General features: G+C 40.2%; 2 protein-coding genes and 1 long non-coding RNA gene across 9 annotated transcripts in view; 2 read left to right on the forward strand and 1 right to left on the reverse strand.

Moving 5' to 3' along the window:
* Nucleotides 1–384: 384 nt before the first annotated feature.
* LOC148337508 (uncharacterized) lies at nt 385–18,453 on the forward strand. Of its 5 annotated transcripts, XM_088295319.1 has the most exons (6): nt 385–477; nt 1,161–1,312; nt 8,354–8,451; nt 14,453–14,543; nt 17,566–17,679; nt 17,973–18,453. In XM_088295319.1, the coding sequence occupies exons 1-5, from the start codon at nt 470–472 to the stop codon at nt 17,655–17,657; spliced, it is 441 nt and encodes a 146-aa protein (XP_088151445.1). In that variant the 5' UTR covers nt 385–469; the 3' UTR covers nt 17,658–17,679; nt 17,973–18,453. The 5 variants fall into 5 exon arrangements, 1 of the variants encoding a protein (XP_088151445.1); XR_015843091.1 differs by lacking the exon at nt 8,354–8,451 and having other exon boundaries at nt 14,239–14,543; XR_015843092.1 differs by lacking the exon at nt 8,354–8,451 and having other exon boundaries at nt 14,445–14,543.
* Nucleotides 18,454–19,897: 1,444 nt separating this feature from the next.
* LOC148337509 (uncharacterized) lies at nt 19,898–21,472 on the reverse strand. The gene is made up of 3 exons (XR_015843090.1): nt 21,392–21,472; nt 20,940–21,009; nt 19,898–20,154 (listed from the first exon to the last, which is right to left on the reverse strand). It is a non-coding gene; the product is annotated as an uncharacterized LOC148337509 (long non-coding RNA).
* Nucleotides 21,473–21,552: 80 nt separating this feature from the next.
* Nucleotides 21,553–22,736, forward strand: part of LOC148337510 (uncharacterized) — a 47,538-nt gene continuing 46,354 nt past the window's right edge. For all 3 annotated transcript variants that reach the window (XM_088296701.1, XM_088296702.1, XM_088296703.1), the window contains exon 1: nt 21,553–21,737. In XM_088296701.1, the coding sequence (XP_088152827.1) occupies nt 21,570–21,737 (168 nt within the window). In that variant the 5' untranslated portion in view covers nt 21,553–21,569. The remainder of the gene's footprint in view (nt 21,738–22,736) is intronic.

Genomic DNA, 22,736 nt, shown 5'->3' on the forward strand with positions numbered 1-22,736 from the left:
TGCAAAAGTGACATATTAACAAATTGAACAATGGAAATAATTATTAGACTTTCCAGGTCAGAGGGGTTACAGAAGTATTGTCCCTATAATCCAGACAGGACCTCTGGATACCAGACAAAAATATGCACTGTAATAGATTCCACACTCATAAAATCCAGATGTTGTGATGTGATGATATTTCTCTATAGCCATTTCATATAAAACATGGATGACTGAAAGGCACAAGGAATCGGTTTGTGTAGAAAAACATGATCAATGGAAGTACAGTAGAATGACTGGCTACATCAATATCACTTCAATTAAGTAGATGTATCAATTAATCTGCTTTTGCCCCAAAAATGGGCTTCCGGCCGGGCCGGAGAGTTCAATCCCCGGGACGGACTGCCCATCTCCGCTAATACCAAATACTTTCGAACGACTTCATAGGCTCTCAACACCATTCTGATACTGAAGATCAATTCACTTCAATATGCACAGGTACGTTTGCATTTATATGTGTAGATTCAAAACCCACGTTTAGGAGTCTTAAATTTGTATGTGTCGAAACGTTAGCTTAACGTTAGCATGGTTCGTTACGTTTGTTAGCTTGGTTAGCATGTTGTTTTTGCTTCCTCGGGTCAAATTAGTCTTTGCCTTATATTTCATTTAACAGTCAAAAGTGTTTTTTTTAATATTTGTTAGACGCTAGCAGACTGTTAGACTGATTTATTTAGTTTGTTTGAATGTGATATACGTGTCGTGTACTTAATTCCTTTGAAATGCATGGATGTGAAAAATGTACTGCACCAGACCACCACTCATTTACTTAAAAATATACTGTCCAAGTCATTTTAGCAAATAAATTTATTTCATCAGCGTTTGATGTTTTATAAGATACTTTACGCTTAACATTGTTAAAAATGAATAGCTGAACGAAGTACAGTAGTATTCCCACAGACTGTTTATTTGGTTTAAACCAAAGGGTGGTCTCACCAATCATAAAACAGATTCCATCCAATCATAAAGGAGGTATTCATGTTCTTCAGATGTTTTATTATTTTTTTTTTATTGATAACCACAACACCACCATGCTGCTACGACGATGCCTCCAAATCTCTCATGCGTTCCTCATCACTATTTCAACTACTTTGGCTTTCTTTTGTTTGTCCTTGGCACGAGAGACAGCACAGTGAATCCCTGGCGCCAGTCCCCCCCGACACTTTTGGCTCGGAGGCAAGCGACCCCAAGTGCGAGAACAAAGGCCTTTGCGAGGAGATGATCAGAAATGTGCAGTGCAGTCAACCAGCGCGCACTGCAGCACTGTCACAATGCGGTGGGTTCATGTTCATGCTCCATATTGTGGTCGAAAATGACAAGAGCTCATCAGTGCTGACAGTTGCACACAGTTGTTCTTCTCCCGCCTCTTTGACGCACTCTCATTCTGGGAAGGGAACATTGAGGATTCACAGCACATTACTCAAACATAAGAGTGCGCTCCATTCGTATCACTCAACAGTCAGCATTTTGTGGCTCTAGCCGTAATCCCCTTTTATCCGCCACTTACGGATGAACAGATATTTAAACGATGATTTTAAAAAAGGTTGTTTTTTTTTTACATGGGGTGAGACATCTAGCAAAGGCCCTGTTTTTTGCTTCTCGACCTCGCACTTGTATTAAGGTTCAGGCCGGGTTCAATTTGACGTTCGTTTCAGCTTGTTCATGGCTTTTTTTTTTTTTACCTTAGTTTTCATGGAGCCCTGAGCAAGTGACAAAATGGCCGTCCCCTGAGATGGCTAGAAACGGGTTGATTTTGCTGCTTCACTCATATTCCGCAAACGCAATATCTTTAGATTTTTATTTTAGATTTTTTTTGTGTGGTTGACTTCCCCTTTAACGTGTTAAACAAAAGTGAGTATTATTATTTTCATTTTACGCGTGGGAACGAACTCAGGTATACTAAATATTTGGGGATTATGAATACTTAATAGTTATCTGTTATTAGTAGTAAATATTCACTGAAGACATAGTTGCTCACATAACGATTTCTTTTGCAAACCCTTTACTCAAAGGGTCCATTATAGATTAGATATTGACTGATATTGAAGTTACATTAAGCCGCTGTGATCAAAGCAGTCTAATTATAGCGGAAGTTTGTTTCTGTCAGCACAACAAAGAAGATACACCAGCCAGTTTTGAGACACATTTATCGCTGGCTCATCATGGTCGAATGCTTCTTTTGAACCGTCTGTGGTGATTATTTCCCTCTTTTGATCGGCTACTAAGCCAATGAATGGAGAGTTTGCCGCCACTTTGGTCTCAATTGAGCAATAAAGCAAGTGGAAAGAAAAGATAACGTAAACATGCTTGAGGGCCAGTGTTATTGTTAGTTTGAATTGTTAAATCCTCAGTGGACTCGCTCTAGTATCTAGCCAGTGAACCACAGAAAAGCAAGAAGATGTTTGGGTTGAAACACAAGTTGTTGTGGGATTGGTGAAATGGAGGAAACTGCCGAGCTTGTAGTACGGTCCTAAATAGGGTAAAGTGATTCTTCTGACTGCGTTGTGTCCTCCGTTGCATCTCATAAATGAGTCTCTATCAGGCCACAGAAATGTGCGGAATCATATCACTGCCTGGCGCCAGTGATGGGAAAATGAAGCTTCAAATTTGCTTCATGAACCAGTTGTTGTATTTTTGGGTCCTCTAGATGGCGCTGTTGGTTTAAATAAGGGTTTAAATAAATGTCAAGTCAGAGAAAGAACAGAGAGTGCCACCTACTGGAGTCCAGAAATACTACAACTGGTCCATGAATCAGATTTGAAGCTTCATTTACCCATCACTACCTGGCGCCGTTGGATTGGTGAAAACAAGTCATGTGACACGTGAAACCTGGATAAATTGATTGTCTAACACAATTATTGTCCATCATTAATTCACAATCTTTATTCAGTTGAGTCAAACGCTACTTTACGAAAGTCACAAATGGATATTTATAATAGAGTATATTGCCTCTTTGACTTTTAACGCTTGAATTTGCGGTTTCGTCCGTGTTACATAATCCCGTTGCCACCCAGGTTATGTCAAAGCACGCTGAGCGCAACGGTTGTAAAACTCGCCGCCAGCAAACACAGCATCTATCAGGCTTTTTCTCACAAGCGAGGTGGAAAATGAGGCTCACATCTATTTGACCTTCCCCTTTCTTCCGAGAACCTAATACTATACCTGTAACTGCCAACCGCCGACTTAATGCTGTTGACATTAATTACAGGACACTCGATAGAGAACAGAGCACAGATGGGATGCATTCATCACACTCGCAGAAGAAGACCTCTTCAGGATGAGGCACGGTTGCGTAACAGACAAGGTTTTATGCATTGCGTGTCACGCGATTGTCGTGATGGACGTACTGCGGTTCATGTTGTTGGAGACAGTCGATTTAATTAAGAATGACATTTACGAAAAAAAACATAAGACATTTCCAATGGCAAAAATAGTGCTGCTTTTTCTCTCTCTCTCTTGTTTGTCTTTTCAATGACTCATTTCAGTTACTTCATATTTAGGAGGCAAGGGCCAAAATTCTGATAATAAAAGATGGCCGCCGTTCACATTAGAGGGAATTTAAAAAGTATACACACCCCTGTTCACATCGCAGGATTTTACAATATACATACGTAAAGTACGGTGAATCGTCTCAAAATATTTTCCACCATATCATAAATCCTGTATAGCTCAACTGAATTTTTAACTATTTGGTTCCATAACTGCGCACACCCACTTATAACTGAACGAGCAATCAATTTACGACTAACCTTGAAATCCACCGTATAAGTGGTAACTTTGACATTGTGCGTCTCGTGTCATGTATTACGAATAATAACGGCTGTGCTTGTTTTCTGAGCTGGAAAGGTCGAAAAAGTTGAATGCGGTTTCAGGGATTCTGACTAGCCTCTGAAATGGTCGTGCGGTCTGTTCATATGTGACAGCTTTGAGTTGGTTTTAAACATCTGACACGATTGAGGTGGTGCGGTGAGTTTGATCCAGCGAACGTCGGCAACTTTGGCGCGTTACAAAAAAGTGAGCGCGGCAACTTGAAGAAGTGTGTCTCGGTTCACTTGTTGATGAAGTTTGATGCGGTTTCGCTCAGTTTAGGTCAAGTGTGAACAACGCGTGGAACAAAGACCAGATTACAACTGTTAACATTGGCCGAGGTATCAGTGTTGCAAAAATATTTTTGTGATGTTACCTTCTTAGAGTGGGGAAAAAAAACAAAAAACGGTACCACTGACAACTCGAGAATGAAATATTTGTAATTTTACAGGACAGTGATGTAAAATTTTATAGCTGCAATAAAATCTCCGGGATTTATAACTTGATTTTTATGTCAAGGATCACTTTTGTTTTGACAGTAATTGTGGGTTTCCTCAGATCCTAGTTTTATTCTGAACCATCAAAATTTAGCAATCCTTCATAAAAGAAGCTGATTTACTGGCACGCCAACTAAACCCTTTTTGGTTTAAGTGACAATTTGGAATTGCTCGGAGCTGTGAATGTGACTTTTTTTGTGCCCGGAGATTGGTTGTAAACCACCTCACGCCTTGCCAAAAGTCACCTTTGACCCGATAGAAAATGGATGACAAGTTAGCAGCAACTCCGTCGGCTGCATCATGGTTGTGTTGCAGATTTGCGTTTCAGATCTCAATACGTCACAAACGCTGTCGTTTGACTCAAGGTCGACTTTTAGTTTGATGGTAAAGAATGCTTCGTGAACCAGAACCAAATGTGGGATTGAACGCGATATTATGACTATGAAGCACAGTTTTTATTTTTTTAATGCTTTAATCCAGACCAAGCATAAACACAGTCTTAAAAGTTCATAGAAGTGTGATGTGCAGTTTGGTAAATTTATTTATAGGTTAAAGAAAGTAAGATCTTTGAAGTAAAAAAAAAAAAAAAGTGGGTTGTAGTTTTGCTTTTTTTTTTTTTTTTAATTTTATGTTGGACAATATCCTCCAGTATGTAAATGCGTATGTGGACGTGCGCAGACGTCAGCGCGGGGTTTTCTCCTGGAAACCAGTCATTTATGATGTACTTGTTCAGGAGTATCCTTTAACTAAATATTCCCAGCTGGAGCATTACAAATTAGCTTCCCTGCCAGTTCTGTGTCCTTAATACAGGAGGCTAACGGAGCCAAATGGAATTAGCATCTCAGATAATACCCTGAGCTCACTTTTCCCATGTTCCTGATGTCACGGAGCTATCTGCATTCACGTTGGCACTCACAACTCATGCCAAGACAAATGTCAGTCTGGGCCTCGCTCCCTTGAAACGAAGCCGTGGTGAGTTTATGGTCTTTGAAAATCCCCTGCCTTTTTACCCGCTGGTTTCCTCAAAGGCCTCTGGGAAACGTTTGGTTCCCAGAGAGAAAAGACTGAAACGCGTCAAGCGAGAGAAGATTGTTGGGACCATCACGAAAAGTTTCGCTCAAGAGTTATGTAATATGTGTGGGAATTTGTTGGCTATTTGAAATATCAGCTTCTCTTTCTAAGGCTAAGGGTGAGTCGTATGTGCGACCATAAGTCAGGCTTGGATATCAGTGATGAATGTTTAAGCGTATTTATTTTCGTCTTTGCGTTTTGGATCAGCGGCATTCATCCGAAAAGAATGTTTCTCTAGCTGTATCTGGACTTTATTTGACGTGCGCTGTTTCTTGTTAAGGGAGCCAACCGTTATGTTATCATGGTATAACACACAAAACCAGTGGAGGTTCCTTTTTTTTTTCCATTCTACAATTCAGAGTCACTAATTATGATAGTGGGTGGATGACTGTATTTGCAAGCGTAGTTCTATTTAAAATCAGGTTCAGACAAACAGTCTGTGGGGAGAAGACAGAACAACATTTTTGTTCTGGTCCCTCCAAGAAAAATGACCGTAAATTATATTTTGGGAGTGGTGGTTGGATTTGACGTCGGAGTTAACCAACATACTCGCTTTTTGCGGCATTGTCTTTTTGGAACGAACGTGAGTAGTACGAGCGAGTGTGAATCCTGATAGGCCTGCTGACGCACATTTAACTACACGGAGACTGATGGAAGCTGCGTCAGCCAGGTGGTTTATTTTTGTTTTTTTTGCGAAACCAATGATGATGTGTCTCAATGAGAACCAGGCGGCTTCATTATATTGCTGTCACAGCGGATGGGTTGATCCAGATCGTATTTTTTTCAATGTTTGACTTTGAACTTTCCAGCAGGGACTTTGTTTGCCATGAGTTGGATGCTGACGTCTATCCCAATTGGCTTTGAAAGGCAGGGTACACCCTGCCGATCATCAGCTTTGTCATTTTGCAGATAATCGCGTCGTTCATTTTGGCTTGCAGAAGCGAACTTCTTTCTCTCTTTGCTGTGCTGGTGGCCCTGCCTGCAGAAGCTGATTGGTCAGCTCCCAGCACCCCCTAATGGTTCTTGTGCAGCGGGTAGCAGCCAATCAGCAGTAAGCTGCCTGTTTGCTTTTTCATCTCGAGTCACACGCACGACAACAGACTTTGCCGATATTTTAATAAATGTCAGTCTACTACAACTCACAACTTAATAGAAAACGATTTGCCGTAGTAAACTTTAAAGAGATATTTGTTTTCATTGATCTATAAGAAATGCAGCTGAGCCTGGGAGCTCTGTGCACTTTTTATTAGACTTTTAAAATTAAGTTTTCTATTTTCCAAGATCTAAAAAAGCTTTAATATGTTCTAAATCACCAAAGTTGTTGAATAAACATGTGCTTAAAAACATTTAAACTAAGTCAAGTTTTGGTGTTTTTATTTTTTTAAATTTTCACACTATTTTACCCCTTTTTTTCAACCAAAGAATATCGGCTCAAAATATCGGTTATCGGCCTACTTGACTACTAATAATCGGTATCGGCCCTCGGTCTATCACTACTAATCACCTGTCAATAACATCACGGACACACACGGACAGACAGCCATTCACACTCATTCACCCCAATGGACAATTTAACGTTCGCACATACTGTACATGTCATGTCTTTGGACGGTGTGAAGAAGATGATGTACAGGGGGATCGCTCCACAAAGAATCCAACCCGTGGACCACGACGCTCCTAAATTCAATGCCAATTGGCATTTCCCAATTTTTCTCAATGACAGGCAGGACACGTGTGAGTTTCTCAACAGACAATAAATCCCGGCTGCAGACGGAAAGTTGGATGGACATTCATAGAAAGAAACTAAAAACACATTCTTGAAAATCCCCAAAATCCAATGATGTATGGTTGACACGTACCAACTGGAAGGAGGTCAGGTGCAGAGCATCTGTTTCAATAAATGTGATGAAATTTGAATGCTGTTTATGGAAGATTTCAAAAGAAATTGGAAGTTGGGGACTGAAAAAAAGGGAGCTACTCACATCACATACTCGATTAGAGTAAACGGTAGAGGAGACCTTTTTACTATACATCAGAAAGTCAAGTCAAGTCAAGTCAATTTTATTTGTATAGCCCTTAATCACAGACAGTCTCAAAGGGCTTTACATAGCCACAATCGACATCCCCGATCTTAACCCCCAGGAGGGCAAGGAAAAACTCACAAAACCTCATTAGGGGAAAAGTGAGAAACCTTGAGAAGGGACCACAGATGGGGGAATCCCCCTTCCAGGATGACCAGGCTGCAATGGATGCCAACTGGGCAACATTTGGCACATACAATGATGCTATGCAATAATAGATGAGATAATATAAGAGTCAATTGAATGAAGTGCTGCAGGAAGATGACTTCAGTGGAAAGGAAAGGAGATTCCATAAACCGTATTCTAAATACCAAATTCACTGCACATCCTATTTTGTATCCAGTCCTTCCAAAAATGCATCTTGGCAATTTCTTTTAAAATCATCAACATAATTAACATTTCATGGAACTATGTCGAAGTGAATTAAGGAACGTTATTCAGCCAAAAGCAGTGCCTTGAAACCATCTTGTGGCATCTTGGTGCCAAGAAACTATATTGATGTGAGTTGAGGAGCTTCCTTTTGACCAAAGTAGTACGTTGCTGCCATCTTGTGGCATATGTAGGCAATTATATGGGTGTATCAATTAGTGGCACATTTTCGTTATTCACAACAGGGATTGATGATAATAATCAGGGATCATTGTAAATAAAGTGTACATGACTCAACAATGTGTCTACGATTGAAATACTCAGGTTAAAGTTAAAAATAAATAAATAAAAATATATGTATTTGAAATATTCCGAAAAAGATTCCTGTTGCTCGACGGCCACTTCCCTGGATGTTTACGATTTGCTGCAACACACCCGATTCAAATGATCAGCTTCTGCAGACTTTAATGATTATCTGATCATTTGAATCAGGTGTGCTGCAGGAGGGAGCGATGGACAACATCCAGGACACCCGCCCTCGAGGAACAGGATTGCATAACAATAATCAGCATGCGATCCAACAAAATGATGTAAGTACAACACACATGCAACTACTATTAGACTAACGGGAAACAACAAACAACTAATATTACTGATTAAGCTCATAACAATTCCTTTTTTTTTTTGGGCCACCCTGTGTTTCCACATGTCACACATTCCAGGCACAGTCACTGTTTGGGATAGACATTTTCTAAAGTGTTGACAGTTTCTTAAATATTGGCAGGAGTCAGATTTTGACCAAAAATATTTTTGGGGATAAAACATCTCCTCAGGATGCTTGCCACCTCTCTACATTCTTATTAGTTAAACAGAAAAAAAAACAAAAAAAAAATCTGCTGAAATTAAATTCTGAATAAATATACTGTAATTTTATTTCTACTAAAATAAAATTATGAACAAATATATAATTATAATTTTGGCCCAGATTTTTTTTTTTTCTGAAAAAAAATAAAATAAATAACAAATGGCTCAGGCAATTTTTATAGTAAGTTGACGAAACTAAGGGACTATCCTTTAATAGTATTCACTTCTGTTTTAAACTTCCAGACGTGGAGAAGACAGTTGTTCTCGTGTTTGTTTTTTTCCCCCTTTTAATGTCTCTCTGAATCTATTCATCAAGATCAGTCGGTGTCCTTGTATGTACTTTTTCTTACAATTGAGCCATAGCTCGCCCCGAGAAAAGGAATACGCTTTTAATTCAGCGGAGAGGCCCCAGTGCTTCGTGGATTTTTGCTGTCTTCAATCACAGTGGCCTCCCGCCACACTTTGGGATTGATGAGTTTCTGGGGGTGATTATGTAACGCAGGAATTTAGCCAGTACACAATAAAGTGTGACTGTGCTCCATAAATATAACATATAGCTTTGTTTCCACGACTTATCAATTATGCTGCAGTACATTAAGTCATGCGTCTTCCAAATTCCCTATGGAAGCAACAACCAGGATAAAGTTATGGTTGGCCGTTTTTTTTTTTTTCCCCATTGATTATAACTTGAAAACTGCCACAAATGTCTGTGTGGTCGTCACAAAAGATCACAAGTATTAAATCAGAAACGGATTCACCCGAGTAGGAGAAATATTTCCAAATGTAAATCTTAATCTAAATCAGTGAATGATACCCTTTTTTTTCCTCTTCACACTGAGAACATTTCCTGGATGGAAGCAGGTTAAAATGTGAAGCAGGACGCCTAAAAGGTGGAACTTTCAAAATGTTTTTTTTTTTTTAATCCATTTCACATTCACTGCCATTGACGTGTATAGCCGTCAAAAAGTGGATTCATTTTACTTGGGCTGGTCGTGAATGAGTTCAGAGCAAACTGCAAAAGGTCGCGGAACAACTTCCCGCCGTTGCCTTCGCGAGTGTCCGTAGATTTTGACCACAACCTTTAACTGCGTGTGTCTTTATCACCGCCGCACAAGTTTAGCTTCACAGCTCACTCTGTTGGAAAAAAAATGACAACTACCTGTACATTTTTCCAGACTCATTCAAGACGCACATAGTGGATGTCTATGACTCAACGGCATTAATAAACCGTATATTTGCTTTTTGTTTGTCTTTATGGTGGCCAACAAACTTTGGCTCCCCTCACACGTTGGCATCGGTAAGTTGTGGTCGGCAGGGGCGTCGTCACATCAGTCAGTTGTGTATGTTTGCTCAGGAAATTTTATCACAAGTCAGCAAGGTCCAGAAGCAGATTCTCACTTTTGCTGCGGCGGGGTAAGAAACATCCCGACTCTTTGAAATGATCATGTGTGAAATCAGTATATCACATTTTGACAGTTGAGTGCGCTGATACTAAGCCCCTGGAGAAATCCTGGGAACGGGCAAAGTTCGGACAGACTCTTTACTTCGTTTTCTTTCTCTCGCTATATTGAACCCAATTCTGAATGCATGGAGTAAACCGATCTTCGCTCGCTGTCTGTTCCATCACCGTCCACGAGGCCAGACCACAAAATGTTGAATAATCTTGTGTCATATCTGACGTGGAAAGAAACATGCCAAAGACAGATTGGAAGTGCATAAAGTCATAATAGATGATGCATCCATTTCAGGAAAATTTTGCACACTCCAACTGGACGTTCAAGATAAGATGATCTGTCTTAATTACGCCAGTTATTGTGTAAAAAGGGACCTTTATACCAATGTGACTCACTGCAGTGGAAATTCCCCGAGAGAAGTGTTGAGGTTTCGTCCCACCGGGGAGGGACTTGGTGTTTTTATGTAACAAGGTGACTTCAAGGCCCCCCCCCCCCCCCCCCCTACATCATGGTGGGCCACAAACCTCAAAATCCGCGGCAGCTCATCCCTTGGAGTTTTTAGAGCAACAAGGCTGGTGGAAATTCAGCACTTTGGGCTTGGAAAGGTGAACTGGGCTGGTTCTAAGCACACATCGCTGCCTTGTATTAGCAAACACAGCTGAACCTGCCCCGCAAGTTACAAATTAGAATAGCGACCCATGAAACTGTGTTAAACAAGTATTTAGTTTTCCTCTTTTGTTAGCTTGTTTCGTCTTTATTGCTATACCTTTAAAAAAAACTCTTGTAAAAATAGCATTCACGAGCTGTGTGATCTCATAAAAGTAGACTTTTGAGAATTTATCAAGCGCACTGAGGCCATCTTGTACAGTGAATTGCACTATAAAGCTTACGCAACAATTACTTAATTGTACTTCACAGCTCGGCTAACCGGCGGGAGAATACTATGTGGACCTCGTTATTTTAATTTTGTTTGTCTAGCCCGCATTTTTGCCAAACTTTATTGGATCATTTCACAATTTAAGAGAAAAGGAAGCACAGTTGGCATTTATTACCTGCTAGCGATATGGTCTTCTGCTCTTAACTAATTCACTACCGGCAGCGTAAAAAAAAAAAAAAAAAAAAAATGGATCTTTGACGTCTTTAGCCGTCAATGGCAGTAAATGAGTTAATGTTAGCTTTTGTAACTTTGAAAATTAAGGTTTCAAGTTACCCAATGGGTTCCTTAAATGTCGCGTTCCAAATTAGACGCAGTGTTTGTAGGTATTAACGCCGCCTACAGTCAAAAAACTGGTCTAGTCATTCCCACGTCAGTCTCCGTAAATATCCCGACTGGCGCTTTTATGCCGTGCACGTCCTCACCGTGATCAGCAAAGAAGCAGTGTGTGAGTGTTCTGCTCTGCTCACTTCCGCAGTTCCTCATTCTCATATAAATCGGCCATGGAGAGGTTAATCCTTTGGATAGGTCGTGCGGGGGAAATGAAGCTTCAAATTTGCTTCATGAATCAGCTGTTGTATTTCGGAGTCCTGTAGATGGCACTGTTGGTTGAAATAAAGGGTTTAAAAAATGGCAATTCAGTGTGCTTTCAGCCCAATGTTGAACTAAGAGTGCCATCTACAGGAGTCCAAAAATACTACAACTGGTTCATGAAGCAGATTTGAAGCTTCATTTAGCCATCACTAGTCATAGGTAGTGATGTCCACATGAATTTTGGTTCCAAGCGATCACCGTTTTTCGACGTTATAAGCAATGAAAGTACAATGGTTTCCAATGGAGAGTTTGTCCCTTTAGTGACTCATAGGTAGAGCGAAGGGGGGCGTGGCCATATTCCGGATTAAAAATAGGCGTTTTTCAAATGGTCACCTATTTACTAATTTCTCCAAAACTAATGGATAAAAAAGAAAATGATTACCGATTTCCGCTTCTTGATCAAAAAAATACACAAATTAAGCTTATGAAAAATTGGCTTCGATAAATAAAAACTTGGCATTTTGGGTTAACTTGCATTCTCTTTGTCTAATGTTTAAATTTGTTTGATGATCGTAATCATTTAAGTGAGGAAATCGCAAAAAGGAGGGGAAAAAAAGTTTGTCATGTCAAAACAGTTGTAATACACACGAATTAATCAAATTAAAGGATTGATTCTTTCTAAAAGTTCACTGAGACCAATGCTTCTTGCAAGGCTATATTTAATTAGTAGAAGTTTCCAGTCATGAATACATAACACAAAGAAGACTGCTGTCTGTCTCCTCCACTTCAGAGGCGAGTAAAAACATTTGGACACTGGACTTCATAGGCGGGACTTTTTTTTTTTTTTCACCCTCTCCTCCCAACTGAACTGACTTTGTTTATTAACATATGAATATGGATGACCTTTGGAAAGGCAAACTTCCTTGGCTGTCATAGGATCATATGAAAGGAGAAGCCCATTACTATCACTGGAAAGCGTTTTACATGATCTGCCAATCATGCCTGGCCAAAAAGCCAGGGACACATTTTTGGCTAGGCGATAGCCACGAAAATTGCTTCAAACTTGTAAGCAGGCGAAGTCAAGTTGAACTTTTTAGATGTTTAAAAATGTTCTTTTCCTGCAGCCGATTAGCCTGCAGTGAAGTCGATTTTACTGATACAGCGTCAAGGTGATTTCATGGCACTTTACACATGGAGCAAATTAAAAATAAAAGAGAGAGACAAAAAAAAAAAAATAAATAAAAATATATATACATAAGTATGTATATATATATATAATCCTTTATGTATTAATTTATTATTATTTTATTTTTTACATTTGCCCTGGGGAGGGGAAGCTCCCTAATCTCGTTGTACAATGACAATAAAGGGCATTCTGATTCAGATTTTCAGTTTACGCTTTAATAGGGAGTAAGCAATTCATCTTGATTCATCAATTTTGCATATGTAAACTCAACCTTGCAAAACATCCTATCCAAAAAGCCTAAAAATAAAAGTCTATATAGTTTTGAACATATTACTCGGAGGCACTGCGCTATTCTGGATAGTTTTGTGAGCTGCCAATTTTGTGCAACGACGTTCCCACTCAAACTTTTACGGTCTCTCCTTTCCGCTTCTCACATCAGGGGTCGCCGCAGCAAGTCATGTTTTTATGTCACATGATTTATTATATGGCGCAGTTTTTATGCAGACTTTCCTTCCTGATTGAAACTCTTACATTTATTCGGGCTTGGGCCAGACATTGGGGATATTCAACGTGGTATATAAAAAATTTTACAGAAAGAAATGGGCTGCCTGTTTTTCATATAGCTGACATTTACCATTGACATTTTTAAATTGCCGTTTTGGGCAAACGGAAAATCTTCAAACACAAAGAAGAAGTCCAACTGCCTTTAATTTAAACCTCAACCATTCAAGCAGGAGTTGAACCGGCGATCTTCCATCAGCTCAGATGCGTTCTCAGATGTGTTTTATTGGGGGTGACTCTGGATCACTGAAGATCTGTTTCAAATCCTCTGTAGGTTGACTTCTTGCTAACCAACTATTGATAGAGCGATATCATTTTTTCAGGGCCGATATCGATACAGATTATTAATAGTCATGGAGGCCGATAACCGATATTTGAATCCAATTTGCCTTTAAGCACATATTTATTAAACAACGTTATTGATTTATTTATTGATATTAAAGCTTTTTTTTTTAGGGAGAGAGAGAGAGAGAAAGAGAGTGAGATTCATCGGCCTTAAAGTTGAAAAAAGGCCGCTGCAAAATGCCAAATATTATATATATAATATTATATATATATACATATAAATCACTATAAACAATGTTTGCGCTTACGTTGCTACTCCTGAACATTGATGCTTGAATAAAACTGTGCTATTTAGTGGCACATTTCAGTTTTCCCAATGTTTTTGTCTATTTACACGTGCGATCCAAAAGAGAAGGTTCAACATGATGATTAAGTTTGACGTACACAATTTAGGATTTAATTACCTTTGATTTAATGATGTCAGCGTTTCCCAACTGTCCCAACTCTTTCCCGGCAAAACCTTTCCACACCAGCCTAATCAGCATGACTTTGTGCGTAGATGGCAACTTTTGAAGATTACCCAATATTTATTCATGGCCAGACTTCTAAGGGACTCCACAATGTTTGGCTGCCTCTGTGTTGAAACTCTCTCAGTGATGCAGAAAATGGAACTAATGTGAGGACTTTGCCTAAATTTGTGTAAAACAATGTTAACCGAGAGCAAATGTTGAGTTTTGAGTGTCGACCACTGTGCTCTCTTTTGAGCTTGCCAGATCAATAGAATGCCGACACGGCGGAGCCCTGGGAAAGAAACCAACATGACAACAATGAAAGTAAAACAACCAAGCACCGGCTCATGTTCTGGTGAGTCCAATTAACTGTTTGGGGTTTTTCGAGAGAGAAGTGAGCTGGATCAGAATGTTCTGTACTGGTGTCTTACTGAGGTTTATGTTGGAAGACTGTCGGTACATCTTTGATTACCTTCAAACAAACTAAGTCGTACAATTTCAGGCTACAATTAGACGGTTGTGTAGCTACTAATCCCCATTCAGCATAACACTCGGTACAAAACGAGAGATTCTTACACATCGCTTCCGTGTCTGTCATGCTTAACAGTAGTGATGGGTAAATGAAGCTTCAAATGTGCTTCATGAACCAGTTGTAGTATTTTTGGACTCCAGTAGAAGGCGCTCTCTGTTCAACATTTGGCTGAAAGCTCACTGACTTGCCATTTTTTTAAAGCCTTTATTTAAAGCAACAGTGCCATCTAGAGGACTCAAAAATACAACAACTGGTTCATGAAGCAAATTTGAAGCTTCATTTTCCCATCACTAGTTAATAGGTTTGGTTAAATACCAAATCTAAATTCTTAATGGCCCAAGATCACACTTTTCTATTCCGCAAATTAATTCTGGTGGGATTCGGAGGCATTGAATGCCTCGCGGACCTGCGTAAGACTAACGAGAGGCAGGGGAACCTCAAAGGAAATCATCATTATGAAACAAGCGTTCAACGGAGGCGTTTTTAAAAAATAAATAAAATTAATTCATTTTAAATGCGGCGGCACGGTGTCCTACTGATTAGCATGAGGGCCTCACAACGCAGAGGGTGTGGGTTTGATTCCGGCTCCGGCCATCCTGTGTTGAGTTTGCATGTTCTCCCGGTGCCTCCGTGGGTTTTCTCCGGGTGCTCCGGTTTCCTCCCACATTTAAAAAAAACCATGCATGGCAGGTTGATCAGACACTCGAAATTGTCCCTAGGTGTGAGTAGTGATGGGAAAATGAAGCTTCAAATTTGCTTCATGAACCAGCTGTTGTATTTTTAAGTCCTCTAGATGGCACCGTTGGTTTAAATAAAGGATTTAAAATCGGCAATTCAGTGTGCTTTCAGCCCAATGTTGAACAGAGAGTGCCATCTAGAGGAGTCCAAAAATACTACAACTGGTTCATGAAGCAGATTTGAAGCTTCATTTAGCCATCACCAGGTGTGAGTGTGAGCGAGGATCGTTGTTTGTGTGCCCTTCGATTGGCTGGCAACCAGTTCAAGGTGTACCCCACCGACTGCCTGAAGCCAGCTGGGATAGGCTCCAGCACACCCGCAACCCTCGTGAGCTGAAGCGGCTTAGACAATGGATGGATGGGATTCATTTTCAATTTTGAAAGTTTGAGATGCATCGCAAAAAAACGTGTGTCAAAAATGCTCTGTTGCGACTTGCTTCATTAAAATCGAGATGAATAATGTCAAATTCTGTGCATAAAGCCGATATGCAGACTTTACACTGAAAGGCCCACGCGGACATTGATTTGAACTTGAAATTGTTACGTACCACGGAGCCACCGCTATTTTTTTTTTCATAGTTTTTAATGATTCAAATGGAAGTGCCAGCGCGGTTGTTTAACTGCCTGGCTCACAAACGGCAACAATGTTAAAATAGCTGTCATTAACATTGCTTTTATTCAAAGCACTGCTTTCCCTTACAGAATTTCAGCGTCACGATCCTGAAGAAAATCTGCTCATATTTAATAATAAAATACCCCAACCCCTCCTCGGCCCGGGAGCTGACAGTGTCACAGATACCTTTTCACACATAATTTGTATCCATCTCGTTTCTATTACGACTCATCTCAAGTCGGCTGCGCCTGAGACACATACGTTGCAAAATCAACTCCCGTTGCTGGCACTTGCGTCGAATGTGTTCTTCCAAAAAAGTGCATCCCCCTCCCCCCAAATTCCCCATCAAACGAAGCCTAGCCACAGTTCAGAAGAGACTCGTCTATAGGACGATAGGACACGATGTTCGTGTCTGATTGGGCCGCGGCCAGCGTTATGCGCCGTGTGCTGTCAGGGAAATGTAAACTTGGGAAGACCGACACCATCTGCGGTGAGGAGGCCTTCCACTCCTGACGCTGAACCTTTTAGCTTTATGGGATTATATAATGTTATATAACCGATTAAAACGTTATTTGGCTAATTGGCTGCAGCTGATGTCACAGGCCTGATACTGGCGGCTCAATCGGGGAAGAGAGCGCGTCACTATTTTGCTAAGATAATTGCTGTCTTGCTTGAGTTTAGATTATACCCGCTGCTGTGGATTTAGTTGCCATCGGCTTGAAGGGTAAACACCAGTTTGATTTGTTGCTATGTTTTTGTAAGATATCCGTGATTAACGTGGGAAAACAAATGGAGGAGAAATGCTTTTATAATGAACTCGCGTTTGCCAACAAGTTGATCAAATAAGTGAATGCAGCCCCCGCTGAGATGAGGAGGCTCTTCGTTGCCAATGCTCTTCTTTTACCCGGAAAGGATTTGCATGCCATTCTCCTGTTTTAAGCACGGGACTCATTGTTTACTTCTTGTAGACTTCAAACAGTGAACTAGCATTTGTGATCTTCAGAGAATGAATTTAATTAGGGTTAGGGTTAGGGTTAGGGTTAGGGTTAGGGTTAGAGAGAGAGATATTGCCAGGAATCTAAACTGAGGCTTCAAAATCGTGAAAAATCACTCCATTGTGACCACTCTCCAACTTTCCCCTCTGCAAAAAAAGGAACTTGCAATTTTGCCACATGATCACTAATGTAATAAAGGCCCTCGAGTTCTTATATAGTTGGCGAGGGGGCACTCATGCGTCACGGTGCATAATTTTAGCCACACCCCCCCCCCAAAACAAATCGGGAAAACTCTAATACTACCGTGTGTACACAAAATGTTCAATTTTCTTTTTTTTTTCTTTTCACGTTTTTAGCAGCTATCTTCAAACATACATTATGTATTTTGAAACAAATCCCTGAAGTCACTCTACGGACTCTTCAATAGGTTATGTTGAGTTCTTGAGAACCCGGCTGGCACATCAGCAGCCAGCTCTCTCATATTCCATATTCCCTTGCAGGTCAATTTGAGCCTGGCAGTAGGAGAGGTTCCTGTTGGCTCCCTGAGCGACACTGGGCTCTCCTCGGCCCTCCTTATTTTATTTCCAAATAAAAGAGCAGCCTCAAATGAGTGGGTAAGTGACTCTAAGTGGCTATATGTGCCTTATTGACACGTGAAACTGAGGATTCGGTTACGTGAACCTACAGCAAGGCAAAGAAATATATACTCTACTGACAATACGTTGGGGGTTTGCAGGTGAAATTTCCGGATGAACCTAAAACGCTCATCGGTGAACTGGAATTGAACTTCTCTAAACCTAAAAGCCATGTTTAACTTTTCATCGTTTCAGTTCTTTGCACAGCTTCGGATTTTCTAAGGAGCTCACCAGCAGAATTCACAAGTGGTATTTTTTTTTTTATTTCCAAGGACATCCACTTCTATGCTTCCTGTGACTCTTCCAGTTTCGGTATTTCTTTTGCAAGCTGCTGATGACAACTTGTGACGCTCCAAGATGGGAGTCCATTTCCCTTCTGAGAACATCCTGTTTGATGGCTCGGTTGTTATGTGTCGTTTTGGCAGAGATGGGACATCCAGGCCCGGAAAGTTAAAACCCGGCCACAGATTCTGCGTCTTGGACTCGTGATGCCAAAATGTGAAGAGCATGATGAAGAGGATTGTTTAAATACCAATAATAATTGAACCAGGAAATATTTTGTTCCGTTCATGAATCAAACACCTGTTGTGAATTTTGCTGTTCTGCTTCTCATTAGGGAACTGCAAGCGTTGCAAAAAAGTATTGACTGATTGGAAAATTGAACACACATATTCAAAAGTTTAGAGAAGCAAAAGTGATTAGATATTTTTGATTCATGCTGAAATTTAAATTACCCTTGATTAATAAAAAAGAAAATAGCTAAATAATTAAGAACATTTTTTTGGTGGGGGGGGGGGGTAAATACTCGCGGAGGGGCCACTGCAAGTTTTTTTCTTTTCAAAATTAAATAAAAAATCATTTGTTGTTGATTTTTTGTGTTGAATGTGGAACAAATAAAAACAGTTCTTGCACTTGATGTAGGTTTTCTGTTCAACAATTTTGTGCCATCCTTGAGCGGTCACCAACTGGGTCTTGTATACATTCATTGGGAAATATATTTTGAAAAATGAAATATATTAAGTGCATGTATTTGGCACAAACACTTGTATTTTGTTTATATCCAAATTAGCAATTAAATTAAATAATTTTTCAACTAATTTATTGCAAAAAAATTGATTAATCACAGTTTTCAACTATTATTTTTGTGAAGCTCGTAACAGATATTTTACCTGAATCACCAAATGTAAAATATACTTGAATCCAAAGACTGTTCTAATCGCTTTCTTTGATCCTTGAATACGATCTAAACCGAGTCATCTTTACGGGCATTTTTCTTCTCAACACTTCTCCAAACTAATACAGTACATTTAGTTCTGCCCACAAGCAGCACACTCCAGCAGTGTTGCTTTGCAAGGCCCAGTGGTAACTTGAGCAGGGTGTTTTGTTCTGAGACGATGTGCTAAAGATGTACAGCTAAGCTGGTACAGTAATTGAATTTGGCTTTGCAACGTACGCACATTATTTTTTAAAGTAAATATAACTGAGTTAAACTATTTAACTGCATTGTAAAATGAATCTACAGAATTAACACTTTAATTTTGACAGACCTAATTTAAAACCTTTATTTTTGTCGTATAGCTAAAATTGTGTACCCCCTCCGTCATTTAAGTTACCCATGTCTGGTCACGTGTTAGTGCTGTAAAGGTATTCAAAACAAAACTGTTTCACGCAACAAATTTGAAACCACGCTAAAAAAAAATACACATGTTTTGTGACCTACTGCTAAAGTTTAAAATGAGAATGTCTGGAAAAGCGGTAATGACTTTTCAATGAGTCATACGTATTATTTATTCATATGTATTCCTTGCCTGGCCATACATAGCCCAACTACTTCCCGGAAGGTGCGGTCATCTGACGCTGGTTTGCTTCTCCATCCCACACCAAACTGCGAACTTTGATGACAGAGTTACCAGGACCTTGGCCGCCTATTTTTACATTGCAAACAAAGATCAGTGCTTGCATCTCACGACGTGAAAAGAATCGAAACTTCACTACGGTGGTTTCTACAGTCTTTGGGCGCCCCCTGCTGGTAGAAATTGGTTTTGCATGTCGGCGTTCAAACAAAACCCTGAAGAATAGGAAATTAATGACTCACTGGGTCGTTGGATAAAAGCCAAAATGATGACCCAGTTATTGTTAAAAAAGAGTGTGTTTTTTTCCCCGATCACAACTCTAGTCAGATTTGTTGCTTGTTTTGCGTTATGGTCATTTTGGACATGACTTGAGTCTGTACACCCCAGTGCCAGTTGAGGTGGGTAAACCACGAGGAAGAACTGGGTCAGCTGGCCAGACAGACAGATGTGAGGATAGGAATTTCGCATGACACTCCAAGACAGATCAGGTTCAACACAATATTTGAATGGCTGTCACCCACGCTGCTGTGATTCACATTTGGTTTCCTGTCCGTCCCGTCTTGGCTCAAAGGAGTGTCCACCCAAATTGTGAAGCCAGAGTCTGCAGAGGAGGCGATATCAACAAAATCCCTCATAACAGATTATTGACTCAGTGTCTGAAATAACCATGAACTTGTCACTTTTTCTGCTCCATAATCCTCCCCCCCCCTTTTTATTTTTTTTTATGGAAACGCTTCAGAAAAATGTTGTTTTGCTTGTTTGAATTCCTGACATGATAATTTATTTTTTATGCCACTGTGAAATTTCTTCTTTTAGTTTTTGGGGCCATCATTTGCAACTTCAAAACTCCTTGTTGCCAGAGCAACTTGGAACTTGAAGGTGAAGACTTGACTTGGCCATACAGTGTGTGATTTACTGCAACCTCTGGTTGATCTAATCTCAATTCACCCGCAAATTTATGAACTCAGTGTCTGTATTCCATGACTTTGTCACAGTTTGGCACCATTAGTCACCGGTGAACTCTCTCCCTGTTTTTCCACTTACCCGCCCTTTCTGCCATGCACCTACACCCACTTATGGCTCTCCTGATCACCAACTCATTGCCAGATTGTTTATTTTGCGCCCACGCAGGACTCTACCGCAGCTTTTCAAGGATTAATTTTCCATTACTGACCTTGTCTGTCCCTGTCTCATCATTCTCCCTGGCATCCCCTCAGCCTCTTTGCCAGACCACAAGTTCTATCGCAACACGTTTGCCTGTCCCCGTGGCTGTTCGGTGTTTTGCTACCACGACAACTCATTTCCAATCTTCAAAGACTCTTTAACTGGACTTTGAAGTCGACAGCTCTTTTTCTGGACTTTGAAGTTAACTGTGTTGCTCCTCACCTGTTTGTTGCCGGACTTGTCACAGTTGTACCTTTTGCCGTCGAGCAGAAGTGTTCTGCCGGTCATGTTGCTGGATAAATAAAATAAATGATCATTTGTATACCAATTAGGTGAAATAGATAAACGAATCCCAGCAATAATTGCTACCTAATTCAGTGGAATTGAATACATTTCAAAAACGAAAAATTGCAGTACTTCCGGTTTGTTTATTATTCGAAACTTAAATATATTTTAATTTGAAAAGTGACCGGATTCTCGTGCTCGTGACACGTGTCAAGTGAATAATTTTCACGGTGGCATTCCGGTTTTAAAACCACCAAAATGAGTTTAAAAAAATAACAAACAAAAAAAAACTGACGACCGACGAGACTCGCTTGGACTCATTACGATCATATTAAACCCACAAGCAAGCAAAATGAGTAAAAAAAAAAAAGACAATGGACAAAACATACTCTGCACAATATGCGGCGAGAACTCTGCAAATGTTACGGGAAAAAAATTGGGCACCTTTCGAACACTGACCTACGTCACAGTGGTTGGTAATCACTACTTTATCGCTCATACTGAGGCTGCAATACTTTAGTTTATCACATCCCACCACTAGGGGGCGTTGCTGCTTCATGGACTCCCATGCAAGCTCTCCTCGAGTCATTACTCGTGGGTGACGTTCCTGTTTGTGAACTAAGAGTGGCAGGGGATAATGTCAGCTCACAGCGAGCACAGGTGATATCACAATGTGCGAATGAGCCTCAGAAAAGGTGTGAGATTGTGGATACACTGAAGGTGATGGTTGGCAAGGTGAGTTTGCTCTCTGGGAGTTGGGTTTGTCATGTTTGTCAATCATCGGATGTATTTTCTATGCACATGGTTGGTATGCATATATATGAACACAGGCGCACAATCACTGAGCTAATGGTGCAATTAATTTGGTTGTGATTTGATGGGTTCCCAGGGCAATTAAGTCATTTCTGAGTCCAGCCTACAGCTAGAATTTTAATGCAGCCTACACCTTTCTCATTAGTGTCCAACTTTGTGTAAGCTGTACCAGGTGCACCCGGCCCATTCAAATTTTCTTGGTTCTGTGCATCTGGACCTGCTGATGCAATCTCTCTTATTTGGAACGGCTGGTTACAAGAAAAGCTACAAATCATAACCTCATACAAATGTTGGTATTTTTAGGGGTAAATAAATAAATTAAAAAAAACATAAAACATAAAATGATCTCTTTGCTTTCGTGAGCTTGCTCCATTCATGTTACTTTTCAGCCAGCCTTTTGTCAGGAAAAATCTTGGTGCCCAATTGCCAACCCTTTGCACAAATTTGTCCTTTAAAAAAAAGAAATGAGCAGCTCCTGGGACATGTCTGTGGCCTTGATTGCATATTACAGCCAGTCCCCAAACCCAAAATAGGCCTGAAGGATTCTTTTAAATCATAACTGTGGTTGGTGTGCCAGAGGGTTGTATTGAAATCCTCAGAAAAAAATGCCAAGCATGTATTTCAATGTTCGTTATGCGATGTTTACATGACAGCGACATCAAAATGATAAATTCAAGTTTTTTGTTTCTCCACACATTTTTTTACATCCGCTCAAAAGATGCGACAAATGTCAATGTGACACCGATGAGCGAATATTCGTTGTAAACCTTCAGAGACACATTCAACTTCTCTTTCATCAATGAAACCATTTAATGAATCTTCCTGAGCGCAAAGATAAGCGAGACAGAGGTTTCCGCGCTGCGGGTTTGGACCCACTGCTTCACGTCTGTTCCGAGTAGAGGTGATCATGATGATGATGAT

Source organism: Idiotropiscis lumnitzeri, chromosome 5 (genome assembly GCF_059441095.1).
Source record: "Idiotropiscis lumnitzeri isolate Australia: NSW breed Sydney's pygmy pipehorse chromosome 5, RoL_Ilum_1.0, whole genome shotgun sequence".
Classification (NCBI taxonomy): Eukaryota; Metazoa; Chordata; class Actinopteri; order Syngnathiformes; family Syngnathidae; genus Idiotropiscis; species Idiotropiscis lumnitzeri.

What these genes read in the sequence shown, in the direction of transcription:
- LOC148337508 (XM_088295319.1), top strand. An exon ending in TGCAGCACTGTCACAATGCG is followed by an intron (nt 1,313 to 8,353) that starts GTGGGTTCATGT and finishes CATTTGAATCAG; the next exon opens with GTGTGCTGCAGGAGGGAGCG. An exon ending in ATGCGATCCAACAAAATGAT is followed by an intron (nt 8,452 to 14,452) that starts GTAAGTACAACA and finishes TGAGCTTGCCAG; the next exon opens with ATCAATAGAATGCCGACACG.